We start from the raw sequence: 13,838 nt of genomic DNA on the forward strand, positions 1-13,838 counted from the left end.
GATCAAGGTACATCAAAGGGTCCAGATAGTCCCTCAGATGATTTGCTAGGCCCTGTATATAACATTATAATCTGAACAGAGAAGGGAAGTAGGTCTCTGGTTTCATACATCACAAAGGTCCCTTTTCTGGAGCAGCAGGGCGATTATTGCCTGGCAGCAACTGAGGGGTTGCTCCTTCTCCTAGACATAATCCAACACCACCAGTGGGTTGGCAGAGTGGCAGGGGGGAGGAGAAATCAGAACCAATAAGATACCAGAAACGTTTATAAAATTCAGAAGGCAGACCATCGATACCTGGGGCCTGTCTTGCAGAACTCCTTTAAGAAGGGAAGGGCATCCAGATGCTGCTTCTCCCTGCCACTCAGATGGGGTGACTCCTTGTGCAGCTCATCCATCATCAGCATTTCAGGCAAGTACAGAGCTCTGTAAAAGGAAACTGTTACTTTCCTGGTCCTGGTAGAATCAGCCATCAGATGACCACCAGGCAGCCAGAGACAGTGAATCTGCTGGCAGTCCCTAGTCTCTCTCTTCAAACTGAAACAAAAAACAAAACAAAAACAACCCTCACGGGACCATCAGTGTCACACATCTGGATGAAATGAGTTCAAACCACAGCTCCCTGCACCTTCTTCTCCATCAAGCAACTCAGAAACTGGTCTTCTCAGTAAGAGACTGGTGCATCTGTGCCACATTCCCCACATCAAGGCTGTCACGAAGATCCATGAAGGTCCATTCCAAGGCACTCACCGCATGATATACAGACTGCAGCAGCCTGAGTGTTCTGCTGGCAGAACAACTAGATTTGGACCTTCCCGACATCCCACCACTGTCTCAGGGACTCAAACAAGGACTTTTTCTCCCGACAATACTCCCAGAACATACCAAATGCCTGGTGGAAATTCAGGTCCAGCAACAGTTTGGCATTAAAGCCTCAGTAGGAAGCACAGGCAGAGAGAGGGAGACACATGCTAACAGAAACACAACAATGGTGAGAAAAGTGTGTGGGAGACATGGAAGACTGAACAAATATATTCACACTGGATTTCACAGTGTAAAAATGAAGTGATTGGGAGTAAGTAGCCTTTGGCCAGCAGTACTGCCTAACAATAGAGTGAGAGCACCTCCAGACATCACTATCCCAAAAGTCTGCAGGAAACAGTGCAGTTCCCTGGCTGACTTTGCATGTGGCTCTTCATGATTTCTGTCTAAAACCCAGTCTACAGTACAGCACAATAATACTCTCAGGATCACAGCAAAGTAAGGCCTGGAGAAGCATCTGCAGAAAGGAGACATGGCCGCCCAGAGTATGAGCACAGACAGTAAAAAAAAAAAATTAAAAACAGCACCACCAATACATGCTTCCACCTGGAGGAGTCGGCCCTGAACCATTAGGATAGCCTAATTTTGGCACTTAATTGATCTTCGACTACTAGTGGTAGATATACCCAATGGCCTGTGATGGGATGTTAGATGGGGTGGGATCTGAGTTACTACAGAGAATGCTTTCCTGGGTGTCTGGCTGGTGAGTCTTGCCCACATGCTCAGGGTTTAGCTGATTGCCGTATTTGGGGTCGGGAAGGAATTTTTCCCCAGGGCAGATTGGCAGAGGCCCTGGGGTTTTTTCGCCTTCCTCTGCAGCGTGGGGCACGGATCACTTGCTGGAGGATTCTCTGCACCTTGAAGTCTTTAAACCACGATTTGAGGACTTCAGCAGCTCAGACATAAGTTAGCGGTTTGTTACAGGAGTTGGTGGGTGAGATTCCGTGGGCTGAGTTGTGCAGATGGTCAGAATAGATGATCATAATGGTCCCTTCTGACCTTAAAGTCTATGATTCTATGATCTCCTTCAGAGAGAAGCTGCATCCTCAGGAGAAAAGAACAGCTATCCCACACTGGAGCCATGGCTTGAGAAACATTCCCCTTCCCATTCCTTCAATAAGTCCCCCTGGTGATCAGGAACTGAATGTGTCTCTCACAAAAAAACAACACTGGCCCGTTTTTGTCTGAGAAATTCAAAAAGTTGCACCCTCCTATGACCAACCCAGCATGTATTAATATTCAGAGAGCCAAGGCTGAGTAGCACCATAGAAGGAGGAAGAATGATTGTTCCAGGAAGTGGGCAGAAAGACAGAAGGATAATGGAATTGGGCAGAAAGGAGAAAATGAAATAAAGCTAGGAAAATAATTTGTGTTTTAAAATATGCTAGCTGGCCACTAGGAGAGCCTTGGGTTGACCACAACTAGTGAAATCATGTTAAAACACAACTATTTTCCTAGTCTAGAGATGCCCCAAGAGTCGCAGGAGAGGACAAGGCTAGGGCCCTGATGCAGCAAAGCATATAAGCATAAGTGATCCCACGGACATCTGAAAAGCCGACGAGTCATGTGAGCAAATAAACTCTCCAACAGATGGGTTGCTTTTCCTTTCCGCAAAGGAATTTGTTTTATTTGTTTGGGTTTATTTATTTAGTTGGTTGATTTGTGGCGTTGTTTTGGTTTTTGCTTTTATTTGTTTTTAAAATGGGAAATTTTGTACCTTCCCAGCTGTTTTTTCATTTTAGATGAGATCGTGATTGTCAAATATACTTTTTCAACAAAAAAAACTGGAAATGTGGTTGTCTTATGTATGCAGGTGGGGTCCAACCCAACTAAACTAAACATTATTCACACTGGCTCTTGACCAGAAGTTTCCCCAAGATATTTAAGGTTGGGTTTCTTTGGTTTCTAAGCTCACAACAACAACAACAAAATCACACCCTGGGCTTTCATCTCTGGATGAGCTGTTAGGGTTTTCCTAAAGGACCTTCTATCCACCTGGTAATTCCCTGGACCAGAGAGAATCTCACTGCTTTTTTATGCTCATCATTATAAGCACATGGTGTGGATGAGGGGTTGTCCAAGTAGAACAGTTCTGCACATCCGAGCAAGCTCTAGACCATGAAGACATTTGTTTTTTTAAAATACTGAGGACGATTTTTTCATTTTAAAGAGGTATTCTTTAGTAATGGGATATTTCAGTAGAAAGTGGAAGATCTGGTTAGTTCGTAGTTTGCAAGATGGATTTTTAATACCATCTTTGCGTCTCCCATCTCTCAGGGCAGGTCAGGAAACTACCCGCACCTCACCATAAACTAAAAGAGCTTCAGGGTTTCTCTAACTTACACTCAGCTGCCAACAGGGGACAATGCCAGATCTGTAGAAAGACAGTAGTATTCTTGCCGTCGCCCCTTTCCCCTGGACACGTAATCAGTATACCCCCTGTGTTGCGGACTGCGAGTAGTCTACTCGTCACACCCATTGTCTAACACAGTCCTTAGCTCAGCTACTGGATCACAGAAAAAAAAAAACTGTCACACTTCTATACCACAGAAGCCCAGACAGACTTTGAAACCTCACTGGAGCAAATCATTCTCCATTGGAGTCATGTTTTTTTCAAGCCAGCTGGAAAATTAACCTCAATGATTCCATATGTGAGGACAAGTATTTTTGCAAAAATATTTAGTGTTTTTTTGTGACCAACTCTACTTAAACGCTTCCATACACATCTGTTTATTACGCCTTTTAGAATTTGTTTGCCGGCATGTGATGCAAATAACTTCTGCTGAGACTTGCCTAGTTTAGCAAATAAGGTTGGATCATCCTATCTCAGCCACTGGCTTAACCAGTTAACTGTTCAAGGCAGTATTTTTTTTTTAAACCAGCGAGAAGGTCAATACCTTAAACATATTTTAGGAAACAAGAGCCGGTCTCAGCCAAATAGACTGTGTGACAATGGAGTCTGTAATAAACATCTATGTACATGGCTTCGCATACTGGGCAGTACTACAGAAAAATGAAATTAGATAGTGCAATTTTGTTTGTCATAATTGCCTCCCATTCTCTCATCCTACAGGAAAATTCCTTACTTTTAGCTAAGACTCTGCCTAGAAGGAAGAAGAGAGGTAAGGGGACAACTGTCAATTGGATACAGACTAACATGGCTACTCCTCTGATAGCTGTCTATTGTGCTGAGCCTTGAAGATGAAGACAAGAAGCTTGCACTTAACGCAGAAGGCAAGTGGAAGCTAGCAAGAGAATTTGAAAAGGGGAATGATATGGTCTGAGCAGTAGAGGAAAAGGATAATCTTTGTGGCAGCATTTTGAGTAGATTGTGGAGCGGAGGTTTGGACGAGCAAAGAAACTCGAAGCGGTAAAAAGCCTATGTCTATGAGGTCATGCTATACTCATAGTATCTTGACAAAGTTGCTAGAAACCAGTCTGTAAATGCCATCTAAGCTCTGGAGGATGGAAGAGCAATGCAGGAGGCTAGAACCAGGAAGACAGAGCCTTTGTTAACTGGTGTCAACCACAGATTTTGTTCTGGGCTACTTGACCCAAGGGTTCCTCCTGTCCTTCATAATGTCAAAGGAACCCTGCTGCCAAACTGTCAGAGGTCTTAAAAAAACCAAAAGGGGGGGGGGGGGGAGAGGAGGAGGAATGAAAAACTTAATTATATTGAAAGTAATTCCTCACCAACCCAGAGCAGGCACAAGAAGAGGGAAAAGTTCAAAAGTGTTAAGAACAAAGAATGTTTGCATAGAGAAGAACAAGGGAAGGGTACACAGTACTGCAGGACAACTGTCCAGGGTGGGCTGTCAAACCCTTTGCTTCTAATGTAGGCAATACCTAGTCAGTGGACCTCACAGCGGGTTGTCTTCTCCCCATATTCTCAAGACAAATTGCCATACATCCACTCATGCAGCTGCCACCAGTGATGAATGAAATACTGTAACACATGTTTCTAGTTTAATACTCTCAGAACTCCATCATCGGACCACAGCCACAACACCATAGAAACATTTGCTAAGGCAATAACCAACCCTCCCACCCCTGTAAATGAAAACACCCACTCATAGGTTCAAATCTTTGAAAAAACACATCAATTCATTTAAGAGCAAGAGCAGTTCAAAAACCTTTATTTACTTTGCATCACCCAGATTTGCAGCAAGTAAATGAAAATAAACAACAAATCACATACAACCCACAGATAAAACCTCTCCAGCACATCATCAACGATCTACAACCTATCCTGGAAAACGATCCCTCACTGTCACAGACCTTGGGAGGCAGGCCAGTCCTCGCTTACAGACAGCCCCCCAACCTGAAGCAAATACTCACCAGCAACTACACACCACATCACAGAAACAACTAACCCAAGAACCAATCCCTGTAACAAACTCTGTTGCCTACTCTGTTCCCATATCTACTCCAGCGACACCATCAGAGGACCCAACCACATGAGCCACACCATCAGGGGCTCATTCACCTGCACATCTACTAATGTGATATATGCCATCATGTGCCAGCAATACCCCTCTACCATGTACACTGGCCTAACCGGACAGTCTCTATGTAAAAGAATAAACGGACACAAATCAGACATCAGGAATGGTAACATACAAAAGCCAGTAGAAGAACACTTCAATCTCCCTGGACATTCAGTAACAGATTTAAAAGTAGTCATCCTTCAACAAAAAAAAACTGCAAAAACAGACTTCAAAGAGAAACTGCAGAGCTACAATTCATTTGAAAATTTAACACCATTAATGTGGGCTGAATAGGGATTGGGCGTGGCTGGCTCACTACAAAAGCAATTTTCCCTCTCTTGGTATTGACACCTCCTCATCAATTATTGGGAGTGGACCACACCCACCCTGACTGAATTGGCCTTGTCAACACTGTTTCTCCACTTGTGAGGTAACTCCCTTCTCTTCATGTGTCAGTATATTTATGTCTGCATCTGTAATTTTCACTCCATGCATCTGAAGAAGTGGGTTTTTTATCCATGAAAGCTTATGTCCAAATAAATCTGTTAGTGTTTAAGGTGCCACGAGATTCCTAGTTGTTGTTTTTAAACAAATCACACTGATCTCTTAATTAAATAGCGCTCTGCTTGGGGTCAGAATTGAGCTGTTTTGACTGTGGAAGGAAGAAGATGTGATGCAGGCTTTGTGAATGATTCATCAATGAATCTGCAATTTATAAGAATCTCGTGCAAGTCTGTCACGTTGATTTAAAACGGTTTCATTTTATTAGACCAGACCAGCAGCACAATGTACAAGTCAAAATCTGTCAATGAAGTTAGCGCAGATGGGAAAAGCTCATCGTTGTTTGTTTTGTTTAATTTAAAACCTACAGTAGTTCCCTTTGTTTCTCTCCCTAGACTAGACAGCATGTGGCCTGTGAGCCACACAGATAGGATGTGATAAAGCTTTGTGCCATATCTGATTGATGACTACACTAGTAAATTCTATGAAGGCCACTCCTCAATTCCCAGTTTGCAGCTGGTCTTGATAAGAAATGCCTAGGCAATTTAACCACGTATGCTAATTGCTAGTAACAATACAAATTATATTCTCCCTCATCACTTCTTCCATTCCCCTTTTATAACAATGACATTACCATGATAAGGGAGCATAACTCAAACACCTGTAAATCGCTCTAGCATCTGTAATTCATCTCTTAAAAATGTAAACCAACTAGGTAGAGAGACTTTTTATTGGACAAACAAATCATTCCTAACACTCAAGTTTAGAGGCCTAAAATGCAGGTGCGCACCTTGATCATCCTAATGCTTAATATTATTTGTTAGTTTAACAAGAACGTGTCCCATTAAGTAGCTTTTAGTTTCCCCTTTTTTCCATGAAGATAACATGCAATTATGAATAGTCTATTAAAGATCACAGTAGTAGTTTAGTTACTATGGATGTATGAAATACACCAAGTTTCTGAACTCTTATTTTAGATGAACTGTAAGGGACCTACTCCTTAGCAGTGGCTACCAGCAGAGGATGTATTAAATGAACCAGAAGATTGGTCAGCCAATCAAGTGGAATGACACCAAGTTCTTGTGTTCTATAAATGTTTAGATATGATTAGGAAAGGGATAGAGACTTCAGGGATTCACAACCATGATACGATGACAGTTCCCTAATGAATAATGTATACTTAGTACAGCTCACCACAATTACCTCACATACACAAATGCTGCATTTTACCAGCTGAGGGATAAAATACCCAATCTCTGAGACATCAGCAACAGTACAGATTGAAGTGAAAGCACCTGTGCACTGATTTCTGATGCTTATTACTGATGAATGATGGGATTTTTTTCGTTCAGTATTTAGTGCTTATAAAGCCTTTGGCCCAAGTGCAGAAATTATCTGTATCTGCCCTGGAGCAAAAAAGCCATCCCCATCAGTTCTAAAACATGTCCTGACAAAGATATGTCCAAGGAGAAAGCCCGTCAGAAAACAGAAATCCCAGAATTGTCTCAGAACTTATAATTAAACAAGTGGTGCACTGTTTTTTATAATTATTCCTTTTTACTTTTTAAAAAAGAGATTAACTTTTATTATTTATGCAAGAGTTTTGTTTTGTTTTTTAACATCAGTTTCTAATGATTTTTGTCAGTTATACTGGCAAACACACTGTCTACTCCCAAGGTGCTTGTATTTTTGACAGCAAAGCCGTTATAAAGGAAATTCAAAAGCAATCCTTTACAGTAACATTTCCCCCTATTTATCTTGATAGACACAGCAGCAAAATGTGCAACAGAGGGCTTGTCTACACTTGAAATGCTACAGCTGCACTGCTGTAGTGTTTCAGCGTAGACACTCCCATCGGTGCAGGTAATCCACCTGCCTAAGAGGTGGTAGCTAGGTCAATGGAAGAATTCTTCCGTCAACCTAGGGCTGTCTACAGTGAGGGTTAGGTTGGCTTCATTACACTACTCAGGGGAGTGGATTTTTCACAGCCCTGAACAACATAGTTAGACATTGATCAGTCTGCCCCACAGCCTAGTATAATCTCCAGGGCCACTTCCACAATGAGTGGAGTGCCATTAACTCACATTGACTTCAATGGGAATTGAGGATGCTCAGCAGCTTGCAGGATCAGACCTTACTGCATCATGCATGCTTTGAACCACATTCTGCCCTTGATGGCACAGCTGTGCTTACACCACCTTTTGACTTTATTTCTGATTATTTCCCACCCTATTCCTGTAAGCATCCCTGAAAGAAACAAACATAAGTAAGGCCACTTTCACAGTCACTCATGCCATCCCATTAACCCAGCCAAAGGTAGAATGTGATGCACTTCCAGGTAGAAAAATAAGTGTTTACATTATTTTTCTCTTTGATTATCTTGTTCTTACCTGGTAAATATGCATTTAAGTTTTTACAGTTGCCTTCCCACAAGAAATCTAAATGCCAGATCTCAGTGACTTTTCTAAGAGTCAGGCTATGTCTACACTTGCAGAGTTTTTGCACTGTCAGTTTCACCAGTGATAGTGAACCAGTGAAAGAAAAGCACTGGTTTGTGTACTCACTTACTTCAACAGGCGTCAGAGAGTGTTTACATTTGTAGCACTTCCATCGCAGATGAGAGCAGTGCACTGAGGGCAGCTATCCCACAGTGCAGCTCTCTCTAGTTTGACAATGGGTCTTGTGGGAAGGGGGCAATAGTGTGATCGCGGGGCATCCTGGGTCCCTGCACAGCCTCCTCTCCCCAAACACTGATCAGCTCCAGCAGTTCAGCATGGGTCCAAGCAGGGGATCGTTTGCTCCACAGAGCAGGCATTGTCTCCTGGCCAGATGATCAGTGAGCATTTGCCAAGAAAACAGGAAGGGGAGTTTCAAAGTTCCCGGGGCTTTCCTGGGGAAAGGGTGGATGTCTGTTTACCTGGCGTCAGAGCAGCAGAGCTGCTGGCGAGAGTGGTCATCTAGGCACTTTGGGATATCCTGTGGAGGCTAAAAGCTGTGTAAACAGGAAGAACATGTCTTCACTTGCACATCACCGCAAAAGCATCACCAGTAAGAGCTGTATGCCTCTCGTGGAGGTGGTTTTCTTTTTGAGGTGAAAGTTCTGAGTTTCAGGTAATTTCCATTAGGTCTAAAATCTGGATTTCATTGAAAAACTTAAGAACATTGCCTACAGAAGTATATGAACCTAGATACCTGTCCATTTCTGTGTTCGCAGTGAATAATCAACAGACGCAGTGAATAATCAATAGACACAGTGATAACTAGGTGGAAACACAAAAATATATCCACAGACAGTCATGAGTCCTGTAACTGATCGGTCTAGATGGAAAAAATGCATCAATCTTTTGAAGAGGCTGCCAATAAAAGGGTTTTAGAGTGCACAAAATAGGCACAAAAACATAAACTAAATGTGCCCAATCATTTGGAAGAAAAAGTAGGCCATCTCCACCCCCTTCCACTTATCAGGATAGATTATCTTTTTAGATCAATATAAAAACACACCTCTTCACCACACACCTTTTCTAAAATAAAGGAAACAGCTTTGATCAGCGTGGTTAACCAAGTGGATGCCTGGTTAACCATACTCCCCTTGACAGAGGCATTTGAAATGAACGTTTTAGATAAATGCCTGAAACTAAGCCAGTACCTCTCCATACACTGCTAAGGAGCACTGAAGTGACAACTCTTTGCACTAGGGCAGAGCTTCTCAAACTGTGGTCCGAGCTCCATTCAGGTGGTCTGCAGATTGTTCCCTCTAAGATGCATGCTTGGGCGGCCGCAGACGAAAGAATGAAGGGCCACGCACCTAATTAGTGGAGCCGCGCAGACATGGCTCCACTAATTAGGTGCCTAGACCCTGGAGAAGACGCACATGTAAGGTGAGGTGGTGGCCTTGGGGGGAATAGGAGGTGACAGAGGGCAATGGGGGGGAAGAGGGAATGGGGGGAATTTGGGACATGCAGGGCTGCGGCGGCCAGAGAAAGAGGCGACTTTCCCCAGCTCCAGGGCTACAGCTGCCGGGGAGAGATGGCCCTCCTTCTCAGCTTCAGCTCAGGGGCTGCTGCGGCAGGGGATAGAGGGCACATCCATCGCATTAGAAAGGTAAGACTACTAATATTAAAATATGAGTTGTGTGCTTTTATTTGTAGAACAAAAAAACATTATTATTAAGGATATTTTATAGAGAGCTTTTATCCAAAAAGCTTTACAATAGTTAGCTAATGGTACAAACAACATTTGAAAAGATTATTAAGTGGTCCGCCGAGCAATTTTCAAGTGGTCTGTGAAAAAAAAAGTTTGAGAACCACTACACTAGGGCATTCTGTTTCAGGGAAGCTTTGATGAGTAGCAATGACAAGATGATTCACATTCTAACCTTAGAGTTGACTTTCCTTACACCACTGAAAAGGAACAACAAACAGAATAATCTCCTGAAGACGCAATCACAATGTACTTATTTCCTACAGCCATAAACATCCTTTCCCACCTTTAACTTACCCTAAACTCATAGATGATAAGTTTAGAATACCATCTAAATTCTGCTCTTATACCAAACTGCACTCAATGGGATTGTGCAGGTGTACTACAGTACAGAATCTGGCTCCTTTTGCTTTCAGTGATAGTTTCTTAAATATAAATAAATAAGATCTCTCTCTTTTAAAAGGTCAGAAATTCTCCTGAATTTGGAGAAGCCTTGGAGACCATTTTATTATCTTGCTTGCCTTCCCATAGCTCCACCTAAAGCTTTGGTGGAACCCTTGGCAGGTACATACTTTACGGAAAAGGTCCCTCCAAAGCATAAGTTCAGCATCTTCTGTCTATAAAGTCCCCCACTAGTTCCTTTTGATAAAGCACGTCAAAAGTACATGGATGGCTAGGCAGATTAAATAGAACTTCAGTATTTATGTTCACAACGAAACAAAAAAATACTTCAGTCCAAAACCTGTAAGGTTTTAAAACACTATCAATGACCGGTCTATTGAAGCTCCTGTGTTCCGTGCATTTGTTGGTGACCGCTAGCCCCTCCTTTCAAGAGATTATGATAGACAGGCTATTTGGAACAGCTCTGACCCAGGTGATCTTCCCAAACCCTAGCATCCAAGATTCTATTGGAGAGCTCATAATACCAACATAATGCTTATACTGTTGCCTAGAGATTTTTCTTTGACAGAACACCAAACAATGGCTGACTGATGGGAAATAAGTGCTCATTATTCCATGTACAGGACTGCCATTAAAATCCAGTGTGTTTTCACAAAAATAGAGCAGAGTGTACTCTCCTTTTCTTTTCAGAATCCATTTTAAGATTTTCCTGGCTATTTCTGGTAATCCTGTTGCCATGGTAACACAACTCAGCCATCACCCACTCTACCTAGTGTCCAATGCACCAGATCTCCTATTCCATTGCCATTTTCTTCCAAAAGACAAGATATCTTGTTTACAAAAGCAAGGTATTTGTGCAGCTTTTTCCTGGGAGGTGACCAGGAGGCAGAGGAGATGGCTGAGGAATACCCAGTAGAGGAGAGATGGGTGAAGTACTCTTCTTCCTTTGCTAAAGTATCCCAACCAAACTACCAGCTGCCAAACCAGCTGATATCTTTCCCCCATCTGCCATGCCTACACAGACCTGACATAGAAAAATTAACCTCATATTTCCCTAGACACCCCTTCCAGCATCTCAGAGAAAGTTATTGCACTTTGCTGCCTACAGCAGTACCTCCACAGTACCGCAAGGCTGTGTGTGGGAGGGGAGGGGTAATCCATTTGTGAAAAATATCATAAACGGTAGAGTTGATCCATGTTGTCAGAATATAGTTTTCTCCCATGGAGCAAAACAAAGAGTGCTATCAACAGAAATCTTCAGAGGATGTGAGGTTGGAATGACCACAACTTTACAACACAGTGTTTTTTGAAGGGATCCCTCTGCATTTGGGGTCTGCTTCATTATTTTATCATTCTGATCTTGCTTGAAACCATCACCCATGGTCCAAGCATGAAAAACTAACTAACTAAAAATCTATTAAGTGTGAGGAATAAACACTGATGAAACAAATGGGAGAGACTGGAAAAGCTGAAGTCTCTTCCATCCCTAACATCCATGGAAAGGAAAGATGGTGATTCTTCTCTGAGTCACATGTATATTCCTCCATACTACCCTCCCGCTCCAGGCAGGTGAATCCCTTCCTTTCTTACAATCAGTTGCAGTCTTTGAACTCTGTACACAAACTAGAGAATGTGCTCTATTTCCAAACATCTCTCTCTGTTGCCTCACTACTCATTTTGCAACGGGCTAAATCTTGGGTACATTTCACCTATCTCCAAGCAGAACCGACAAAGTAAAAATTGAATTTTAAAAAAAAATCCCAGTGGAAGAAATCAAAATACGTCGCTGTGAACTGAACATCTTTCTACCAATCACACGGCTGCTTTTCAGTTTTAACCTCTCCGTTAAACAGGAAATACAAAGGAGGGGGTAACATATTGGTGAAGCCAGTGGGGATAGGTCTGGAAAGATGGTTCTTTTTGCCTTCGCCCTTACTGACTCCGGGACTGTAACATGATGCAATTCCCCTCCCCCGCTTCCGTGCTGAAACGGGTTGAAATGGCAAAATCGGGGTGGATTGTCCCAGAAGCTGAGGGGAAATAATGAAACCCTCTGCCGTGCAAAGCAGCAGCCTCTCGGAGTTGGGGCAGCCCCTCAGACAGGCTGGTGCCTTGCACTGGAGATTGGAGTCACAAGGATCACAACCAGATGGCATAATCTGGGAAGAGCTCAACCCGGATTGTTGCTCTTTCAAACCCTACGCAAGGGTTGCATCATGTAACAGCGCCGGGGGCGGGGGGGGGGGGGAACCCAACCACCAGAGATCTTGCAAGGGGGGGAAACAGTAACTGACTTAATGCTACCGCCCGATGCTCTCGCTCCATCACCGCTTTTTCCATGTGCTTCTCCCAGCCAAAACAGAGAGGGACTTTTTTTGTCTCTGGGCTAGGTGCTTCCCAAAGGACTTCCAGCTCCGGGCTGTTCGCAGGGGCTGCCTAGGGGATCAGAGCCTGGCCAGAGAAAGCCCCGTTCTGGTTTCAGAGCCCCCTCGGCCGAGCCCAGCGCCCCGTTTCTGCCTTGGCATTGGGGCTGGCTGGGGGAGCTCTGCAAACAGGGAGCCGGGAAAGGGGCAGCGGAGCGAGAGTGGAAACAGCAAAGAGACATTTCCTACCTCGAGCCTTGTCTTGCAGCAATTCTCCGCGCAAAGCCGGGCGCCTGCCCACCCCGAGACCCAGCGCAACAATGGGGAGAGGGCGGGCAGGGAGCCGCGGCTCCACTCCAGGCCGAGGGGGAAGGAGGAGGCAGCTGCCGCGAGCGAGCCCCACACGCCCGGGGAGTATCATTCACACATGCCAGAGCCGGCCCAGACTGGCGGCGCCGCCGCCCAATCAGCCGGCAGCGCTGGCAGGAGGCGGAGCCAGGCAGAACAAAGGCGGGAGGGGGAGAGCCCCGGCCCCCGGCCTCGGGGCAGGGCGCGCGGAGCCGAGCTGCTCTCTGGGGCCTGCGCCCCGAAAGGATATAGCGGCGTGGGGCGCTACGGCATCCTCTGGGTGAATGCTCCCTGGGGACAGGCAAGGAGGTACCCTGGGGAAGAGGGTCTCGAGCACCATCCAGAGGACTAGGGGGTTGCAAGAGGAGCCAGCATTTAGGGGACTAGGGGGTTGCAAGAGGGGGCCAGCACCATTCAGGGGACTAAGGGGTTGCAGAAGGGATGAGGTGCCAGCAAGGGAGGTGCCAGTTCTTGGAGCCCAGGAAGGGTCATGTGAGCTCTAAGGCTGGGGCCAAGCGGAGATGAGAGGGGGTGCGGGGGGCATAGAAGGGGGCTGCTCGATGCTATGGATTCTACCTGGGAACAAGCAAGTGCTGGGGGGTGGGGGGGGGGGAATGTATGGTGAAAGGAGGTAGTCTCCTGGTGGGGAAACAGGAGAGGCTGAGGTTGGAGTTGCAAGCCTGCTCCTTGGGAGGAGTGAAGGGATACAGTCTCCTCC

The 13,838-nt window shown here is 44.7% G+C and overlaps 1 protein-coding gene across 3 annotated transcripts in view; it reads right to left on the minus strand.

Moving 5' to 3' along the window:
- Positions 1–13,202, minus strand: part of AFAP1 (actin filament associated protein 1) — a 168,313-nt gene extending 155,111 nt beyond the window's left edge. For 2 of the 3 annotated variants that reach the window (XM_084626774.1, XM_084626772.1), the window contains exon 1: positions 13,022–13,202. In XM_084626774.1, the coding sequence (XP_084482900.1) occupies positions 13,022–13,193 (172 nt within the window). In that variant the 5' untranslated portion in view covers positions 13,194–13,202. The remainder of the gene's footprint in view (positions 1–13,021) is intronic. The other variant, XM_084626773.1, reaches the window with a different exon arrangement.
- Positions 13,203–13,838: the final 636 nt, after the last annotated feature.

The sequence above is a fragment of the Lepidochelys olivacea genome, assembly GCF_965140295.1.
Source record: "Lepidochelys olivacea isolate rLepOli2 genome assembly, chromosome: 4".
Taxonomy (NCBI): domain Eukaryota; kingdom Metazoa; phylum Chordata; order Testudines; family Cheloniidae; genus Lepidochelys; species Lepidochelys olivacea.